Below are 9,677 nucleotides of genomic sequence, written 5' to 3'. Positions count from 1 at the left end.
ATATTTTTAAGAAGGTTTAGAGATTTAGGGTTTGTAGGGTTTAGAGATCTAGGATTTGTAAAGTTTTAATTTCCAATTATATCCCTTATAAGTTTTTGTAATTACTCACTTTTTATAAAATATATATATATATATATATATGTTGGATAGGTATTTGACAAATCTAAAATAAAATGAATATTTATTTGTAATACGAGTTGAAAGGGTTGTGTTAAGTAGGTCATTTCGGGTTGATACAAATAAATTGGCGTGTTAAACGTGCCTATTGCGGGTTACACGTGTTGACCCGCTTATGACACTTATCTTATTGTGTCCATTTCAAGTCGACTCATTTATGACCCAAACCCATTAAGGTCTAACCCTAACCCGCAAAAACCCGTGTTGGGTTCATATCGTGTTCACGGGTTGGGTCAAACATTGACACCCCTACTTTTTTGTGATTGAAAGCCAAATTGATGGTTAGAAATAATGTGATCTGTGTTGATCTGCAATTTTTAGACTAGATTAGTGTTTGATTCTCAAGAAAGGAATTTGAATGAAATTCTGTTTGGTTAGCAAGAAAAAAAAAAAAAAAAAAAAAGGAGGCTGATGAGGCTTTATTTACCATCTAAACGCATCAACACTGACATGTCAGCTAACATATCTGCATTTTATTTAATATTTTAATATTAGGTATGTCAACTATTTAAACCGTTTGTCACGTAAACATTTTGCGTTAGTGAAGTAGGGATTAAATTGAGTGTAAGTTGAAAATAAAGAAAACCAAATTGACTGCTTTTAAAATGTAGAGATTAAAATGATTGTGATTTCAAAGTGTATGGACTAAAATGGTGCTTTTACCTTATATTTATTAAAAACATAGTTATTTTGAATTTATTTATCTTTATAAAAGATAATATTGCATGTTCTTTATTTTCCAATAAAACAATGTGTTTAAATTCCATTAAAGAGCATAAGGTATTATTATATCTAAAAAATTGTTGTCTGTACCTAAATTTTGTATAGAGGAACATCTTTCACAGTATTTCCTAAAATAGTCCAATACCATGATTAAAATTTCATATTTAATCCAACTAATGTATAAGAGGAGCTTGATTGTGGAGTTACAAAATATCAGAGTAAACCATATTGTTTTTTCTTCATATATATTTTTTTTAATATAAATAATAAATTTATTTATATCTGCTTCTCCTTTAGGCCATTTAAAGTGTACCAAGGATAAATTTTTTATAAGTAGTAGAAACAAATTTCAACCACATATATATTATATTATTTACAAAATATTTCGTTTTATATAAAATTGTAAGCAAAATGCATTATATTTTCTTAAATAAAAAAGAATAAAAAATAAAAATAAAAACATAAAAAATTTAAAACACTTTCAAATAACAAATATAGATAACTTTAATTTAGAAATTCTAATATATTGTATTAACTATACTTTGTTAGAAAATAATCACATCATTTTAAGAAGAGTTTGAGACTAACACTTATAAGTCTCATTTACTATTTTCATTTTTCTGTGGTAGGTAAAAATAAAAGATAAATGCTCTTAAATTCTTACAAGCTGAACAAATCTTTGTTGGCATACGTAAAATATGCCAAAAACACAGGTTTCATTTCAAGCCTAAAAGTCACTACAAAATAATCTTATCAATAACAACCATTATTATCATCTGCTATCTGAAATGTACTAAATGTACCCCATAAAAAACACAAACCAACCACTAGCCAGGTTAGCAAAATCTCACTGACATCCTTCTCACAGTTCATAAAAGATCATAGAATCACTGAATTTTCGTCATCGTCAACAAACTTGCCAAAGTCAAATTGAGCACAAATAAGCATGGGCCACTTTACTTTCCAAAACTCGAATTTGCCCTCACAGTGTACTCTGCTACAAGTTGAGCGAAAGATGATGATTTGTTTTCAAGCAATCTTGTTGGAGAATCATATTCCTCAATAAGCCCTACACAAAGATTGAAGAGTTTGTAAGCCACATAATGTAAGACAAAACATAAGGTCTATTTTTATCATTTGTTAATACATTTGATATTTTCATGTAATTTTTGAAGTTTTACGAGTTGGGTTTTATTTCCTTCATTTTAGGTAATTTGAAGGCTTTTCTAGTCAAATTAGAGTCCTATTTTGGTGTGCATCATTTAGAATTTATTTAGAAATGTTTTTGCTAGGAAAATAAGCTTTTGGAAGCATTTAAATAAGCCAGTAATCTGTAAAACGACAATCATATTATATCAATAGAAGTTCAGTCAGTTTATTGTCTCTAATCTAGTGGATTCCAAAGTCTTTATTGAGAATCAAGGAATCCTATATAAATTTAAGGGAGTGCGTCCAAGTAGAATGATATGCAGCCTTTTCACACTTTCCATTCCACTGCACCAGAGGATTACAATGAAATCATTCTAATTATGAAAGAACTATACGAGCAGAAATGATAGTAAAATAAAAACATTTGGTCAAACTAACCATTGCTTAGTAGCAAAACCATGTCACTATCAAGAACAGAAGTTATCCGATGTGCAATTGTAATGACAGTACAGTTGGAAAAATGTTGCCTGAGAGTCTGCTGAATCAGATTATCTGTAGCAGTATCAACAGATGCAGTAGCTTCATCAAGCACCAATACCTTACTTTTCTTAAGCAGCACACGGCCAAGGCAGACCAGCTGCCGCTGACCCACACTCCAATTTTCTCCATTCTCACTAACTGCATCATTTATAAGAATATAAGCAATATATTTCCACAACATTGCTCTAAATATTTGACATAAGCAGTTGCAAAGGCAAACCTGTAGAATCCAGTTTTCCTTCTTTCTTTCTAACTTCATCTCCAAGTTGACACTTATCCAAAGCCTAAAACAATTTAAGGGGAAAAATTATAACCAAAACTTATATAAATAGCATTAGCAGATCCCATCTATTGACTACAAATCCTGAAAGTAGTGCATGGCTGATTTATGAGGAAAATGTAATAAAGAGAGAATTCATTCAATTACCAAAACAGAAACCAACCTACCTCCCAAATTTGTTCATCTGTGTACTCTTCAAGTGGATCCAGATTGCTTCTTACAGTCCCTTCAAACATGGTTGGATCCTGAGGGATAATGCTTAGTCTTGATCGCAAATCATGTAGTCCAATCAAGGAGATGTTGATGCCATCTATCATTATCTGACCAGTAGTAGGTTCAACAATCCGGAAAAGTGCTTGTATGAGAGTTGATTTACCACTACCTGTTCTCCCTACAATGCCGGTTTTCAGTCCTCCAGGGAAAGTACATGTGAGGCCACGTAGTACAAGTGGCATGTGTGGGGCATACCGTACCTAAATTGCACCATTAGCATTAATTAATATACATATAATAAAAAAATCAAAGCCGTGAACAAACTATATGCATAATATGATTTTATTTGGTGATAAAAAACTAAGAACTGACTTGGAGATCACGAATATCAACTTCTCCATGAAATGGCCAAATATGATCTGGCTGACTTTCTTCTATCACAAGTGGCGGTTCACTTGGGATGCTACTGTATTGAAAAATTCTCTCTACTGATATAATTTTGTTCTCCATTTGGCAAAGACTCCATATTACCCAGGCTAGCAACATGTTTAGATTAAGTCCATATGTCACAGCTAAGCCCGCGATGCCTTTAGGAGAAAGGAAAGCAAAGAAACAAAAAAGAAATACAATTAGAAAAGTATGGTTTGAGTTCCTTTACAGATTCAATCAAGAGTGAGGACTGTTAGTAGACACTAGATGGTAAATACTAACCAGGATCAATGACTCCCTCAGGTATAGAGACTAAGAAAACCAAGGAGAAGACAAATGTGATTGCAGATAATACATCCAAGCGGAAGCACAACCACTCCATTGCACCAGCTATATTGAACCTTGGCCGAGAATTTGCATCTGCGAGTTTCATATTTTTGTCCCTAAATCTTGATTCTTCATCAAAGCTCCTGATGGTTGATGCCCCTGATAATGTTTCAGCAAAATGTTGTATCACTGGAGCTTTGCACACTCCAACTAATCTAGATAGTTCCCTTGCAGAAGGTATGTAATATTGCTGCATGATAACAAGTTTGTGTGAACAACTCTCTCCACAAAAGAAAATGACAATAATACACTGAAATATTACAATGGGAGTTGGGTTTGATTGAGGATTATAATTAGTAGATCTTCCATAGTTCTAACCCCAAAAAATTCTGAAAATTGTAGTGTAAAAGGGCACGGAAAAATACACAACAATCTAGCAACTTGGAAAACATCTATCTTAAGGAAACACATTGTTCAACAAGTATTCATTAATCAAGAAACTCAATGAGATGTCATGTGATCAAGCTATTTTTCTGTAATTCTTAAGACAATATTCTGACAAAGTAAGATGGTATACCTGATACCAGATACAGGTTGCAATCACAGGGATAAAAACAATGAAAACTTGCAATGCAACCTGAGACATTACTGCAATAATTCCAAGGAGCTGGATCATTGAAAAGGCAAATGATGCAACTAGATATTGCATCCTCAAATCCACTGTACTTTGGTCTGTAGAAGCCTGCAAGCAAACATACAGTTTATTTAATAAATATTTTTAAACCTATTATATCTATCTGAAAGAATATTTATGTTTCAATGTACAAATGTCTGTGTGTGTGTGTGAATGTGTGTGTGTGTGTGTGTGTGTGTGTGTGAGAGAGAGAGAGAGAGAGAGAGAGAGATAAGAAGAACCATCAAACGCATTTTTCCACTTACTCTGCTTATGATTCGTCCACTTGGAGTGGCATCAAAAAATGACATGGGTGCACGGAAAATGCAGTAGTGCATCTTACTGAAGAGTTGACTGGCAGTCTTGTACCCAGCTGTTCCAAGAAGCATGGATCTCACAAGGATGCAAAAAGAGCTTCCAATAGCCAAAGAAACATAGACAATAATTAGGGTGGAGCTACTGACTGCAGGTTTCACGTCCTGTGAGATAGGAGTTGCCCAGGCCATCCAATAATTGCTTCCAATTTGAAGGGTCTGAAAGAGAACTTGTGCCAGCAATATAATTGGCACAAGAAATCCTCCATATGCCATAGTGATATATTTCCAATAGACTGATAGCCCAACTTTACCTTTCTCTCTCTCTTCTTCTTGGATAATCTGTCCCTTTGACCCAACTACATCATCTGCTTTACCATTTTGAACATCTTTATCTTCTTGTTTCTGCACAACCCCATTAGTAATAGACATATTTCCGGCTTCCTTGCTTGTACTTTCAGAAACTGACCCCACCTCAGTGGAATCAAGTGCTGACAAAGCTTTCTCATGCGCTCCTACAAGTTCCATAAAATCAGTTCCTGAATTGAGAATATCACTGTACTTTCCAGCTTGAGTAATCCTACCGTCTTTCATGACCTAAGTACAAGTTCTAAGTTAAGTTCACAGATAAGAGGGAAATTATGTTCATAAATGAAAGGCTGAGGAAAAAAAAAACTAAATTTGAATAGCTCACCAATATAAGATCAGCAACAGGTAAGAACTCCACTTGATGAGTAACATAAACAACTGTTTTTGACCTCAAAAGACCAAGTAAACATTCCTGCCATATAGAAGTACATACAATTTAAAAGAAGTTATGCAACAAATATAGAAAACAAAACAAACAAAGTGCAATGCTACTGCATGGATTTTGAAGTACCGCAAATCACACACAAAAAACCATCATCAAATGTGTAAATAAACAAATATATGTACAAAATAGTCAATAAGCTCTAACCTAAATGACACTTCTCGCATTGAAATGGGTGGAGGGTAGGTCGTGGGTTCAAAACCCATTAGATGCTAGTGTAACTAATTAATATTATAAAACAAAAACAACAATATGTACATATTAACGATAAAGAAAACTCATTTAACACAATGTAACAGCATTAGATTAGGAAAATCACTTACCTTAAATAGGTGGGATCCTGTATGAGCATCCACAGCACTAAAAGGATCATCAAACAGATAGATATCAGCGTCTTGGTACAAAGCACGTGCAATTTGGATCCTTTGCTTCTGCCCACCGCTCAAATTGATTCCCCTCTCACCTATGACAGTTTGATCACCAAATGGGAGAATTTCTAGGTCTTTCTTCAAGCAACATGCTTCAAGGACCGTCTCATACTTTTCTCTTTCCATCTCCATACCAAACAATATGTTCTCTTCAATCTTGCCACTTTGTATCCAAGGTGACTGAGCAACAAAGGCCTTTGTTCCACACAACTTAACAGTCCCAGATATCTTGGGTACTTCTCCTAGAATACAGGAAAGCAAACTTGACTTGCCTGAGCCAACAGTCCCACAAACAGCAACCCTCATGCCATGTTGAAGTTTCAAATTTATGTCTTTTAATGTTGGATTTGAGGATGATAAATCCCAAGAGAATTTCCCGTCAATAATCTCTATTGCTGTATTGGAACTACCTCTTGGAAGCCTCTCTATCACGTCAGGCTGCAAGTCATCAAGGCGAAGGAAGGATGCAATTCGATCAAGGGACACTTTGGTTTGAGCTACCATTGAGATTGTATCAGGAAGACTATAGATGGGCTCCTGAAGAATCCTAAACGTCGCAAGTGCAGATAATATCTTCCCTGACTCAAGTGGGATCCCCATCAACATGCAAGCACCAAAAGTGACCACAGACACAAATGTGGGGGCACCCCAGAAGACAAAAGAGGTCATTGCTGAAGTGTAAACATACTTCTTCAGCCACCCTGCCTCGGTCTTCCTGAGCTCCATGATTTTAGCCAGAAACTTCATCTCCCATCCCTGAAGCTTTAGAATCCTCATGTTCCTTAAAATCTCAGACGTTGCCTTCATCCTTTTGTCTTTTGATTCCATTATCTTGTCCTGAAACTTCTCTTGTAATTTGCCCAAAGGAACATTGGCCAACATCACAAATACGGTTGCAACCAAAGCCGCAATTGAAGCAAGCCCAACATTTCTATACAAAAGTAACAATGCAATAACAATTTGAACAAGAACCATCCACGTCTCGTGCATATACCAACTGAAATCACCAATTCTGTCAGCATCAACAGTCATGAAATTGATGATCTCCCCACTAGTGTGGCCCTGCTTTGACTGGCATGAAAGGGTTAGACCTTTATTATAGATCATTATGATCAATACTGATCGGACTCTAATTCCAACTTGCTGCACCCTAAAGAACCAGTGCCTCTGTGCGAGGCATTCCACAAGTTTTGCAGCAAAGAACACTGAAACCAGAACATAGCCCTCATTTTTGTAGCTCCGTCGCCCATTGAGGTATTGAACAAAATTATCAATAAAATATGGTCCAACATAGGAAGCCAATGTGTTCATAATCACAAGGAAGGCTGTGAAGAGAACCTCTTTCCACGCCGAGAAGATTAACGCCTTTGTCAGCTTCAGTGTGGTCACCCCATTACTTGTACCACACTCTGCCTCAAGCTTATTTTTAAAATTTGGAAAGGCCCCAAATACACTATCACTAGGACCAAGTTGAGGGACATCCTCAAGGTCTAATGTCTTCTTATTGCCAATTGTAATTAAAGGACCCATCCAGGAAAAAGTAAGAGTGCTGAAAAATCCAGCATTCAAATAAGGGGTTACATTTTCATTCCCCGTGGACTTATTTGACTCAGCTTCATTACTAGAATCCCCATTCAAAAGAGGTTCTTCAAGAAGGGTATCTTCACCCTCATTCTTCCCAAAAAACCCCACATAACAGAAAAACAAACCCGAAACAACAGAGACAATATCGGATACTAAATTTTGAAGTGGTAAACTAACATGTTTTTTATAAAGAATAACATCAATGACAAGGCAATAACAAGAAATGCAGAGATAGAAACCCCACCAAACTCTCAATAAAAAAGGGTACTTTGACTCACCTGAATTAAACAACTGGGTTCGCAGGTAAACACAAAGTGTACCCCAAGCAAGTGTTCTAAGCGCTAAATCCAAAAGGGTCACTAACCCTTCATCGGACCAACCATTTCTATACCAATAAAAGTAACTCAGTAAGCACAACACTAGACTAAACACAGAAACACCCAAACAACAAATTTGAGCCAGTTTATAGCACAAGCTCTTGCTGTTATTAAACCTTTCCTTTGAACCTTCACTATGGGCCACCTTGAATTTGTTGCACACCCATGAGATAAACAACACAAATAACAATACCAGGTGTAAAGAACCAGAAAACCCACGTAGGAAAACTGGTTTCATGAGAAAATCAGTACCCGAGAACATGAGTGAAGAGTAGTAGTGTGAGAACAAGATTGGCATACCGTGGTTTGAAGAGTCATCAGGTTCCATAATTTTGTGCTGCTTTTGTGGGGGTGTTTCAGTTTCTGCAGGTGAAGATGGGTGTGCAAGACTTGATAGACTTTTTTTTTTTTTGATAGACTTTGGATGGCCTAATATGTTTCGTCAACTTATGTATAGAACAGAACGGAACAAGTGGCCAGAAGAAAAAGTGACTGTAGAGAATAAAGATACAAAAGGTTGTTTTCCTTGACATTTTTGCATAAAAATTAAAAAGTATACCGTGCGGAGCAAGACTAACGTGTTGGAAGGCGGCCTCAACATTGGCAGCGTGTGAGACAAAATAAAAGCTTTTAGTGACTTTCCGGGAAGTGCAGTGCTATATAATAATAATATTTTTGAAAAAAAATAATAATAACAGTCTTTTTGGTCTTTCCCCTTTGCCTTTTGTGTCGTAATTTTTGTCGTACTTTTGATTTGGCCGATTATGAGTAATTAAGGTTTTGATGGAGTTCTATTTATTTTGTTAAAATTAAAAATTTTTTGTTAAAAATACGGTAAATAAAAGTAAAAATTAGTTGAAATAGTACAATGAGACCTACTATTAATAGTACAAAAAAAATACAGTGAATTCCATGAATAATAGCAAAAATAAGCTAAATAGTAAAATAAACTGACCTTTTAAGCTGGAGCCAAATGCATCTATTTGGAATCTGCTCATTTTGCTGAAATTTTTTTTACTAAAAGTACTATAGATAAAGGTAAAAGAATAGTACAGTAGGACCTATAAATAATACCAAAAAGTGCAGTAGGGTCCATAATTAGTAGCAAAAATAAGTTGAATAATAAAATAAGATGACTTTTTAAGCTGGAGCCAAACGCACACTATGGATCCATTTGGGATCTGCTTATTTTGCTAAAATTGAAAATTTTTTACTGAAATTACTGTAGATAAATATAAAAATTAGCTGAAATAATACAGTAGGACCCATGAATAGTACTAAAAAGTGCAGTGAGACTCATGAATAATATAAAAAATAAGCTGAATAGTAAAATAAGTTGGCAAATTTCATTATACCAAACGCACACTATGTATCATTTTTGTTTGGATTTACTATTTTTTTTTCCCATCATTTCAAAGTCATCCACATTATGTCCATAAATTTTCCCCAATCTTTTTATTTTTAAACTTGTCAAGTTTTGAACTTATAATTAGTGGAAGGTTAATTATAGAAAAGAAATGTCTATTTCATACACATAGTACACATACTTACCATTTTTGCACAAAAATCATAATTTGAAGTTACAAATTTCAAGTTGAAAATTTAACTTCAAGTCACAATTTTAGTGTGAGTGTATACAATAGACATTTCTC

General features: G+C 34.9%; 1 protein-coding gene across 1 annotated transcript; it reads right to left on the bottom strand.

Moving 5' to 3' along the window:
* Positions 1 to 1,578: 1,578 nt before the first annotated feature.
* Positions 1,579 to 8,457, bottom strand: LOC126694383 (ABC transporter C family member 3-like). Its single transcript, XM_050390623.1, has 10 exons — positions 5,960 to 8,457; positions 5,520 to 5,606; positions 4,778 to 5,422; positions 4,416 to 4,580; positions 3,794 to 4,088; positions 3,455 to 3,669; positions 3,037 to 3,342; positions 2,810 to 2,873; positions 2,488 to 2,727; positions 1,579 to 1,969 (listed from the first exon to the last, which is right to left on the bottom strand). The coding sequence occupies exons 1-10, from the start codon at positions 8,351 to 8,353 to the stop codon at positions 1,857 to 1,859; spliced, it is 4,524 nt and encodes a 1,507-aa protein (XP_050246580.1). The 5' UTR covers positions 8,354 to 8,457; the 3' UTR covers positions 1,579 to 1,856.
* Between the last annotated feature and the right edge of the window lie 1,220 nt (positions 8,458 to 9,677).

This window comes from Quercus robur, chromosome 8 (assembly GCF_932294415.1).
Source record: "Quercus robur chromosome 8, dhQueRobu3.1, whole genome shotgun sequence".
Lineage (NCBI taxonomy): Eukaryota > Viridiplantae > Streptophyta > Magnoliopsida > Fagales > Fagaceae > Quercus > Quercus robur.
The sequence above is the reverse complement of the archived record's forward strand: the minus strand, read 5'-3'. Positions and strand labels throughout refer to the sequence as shown.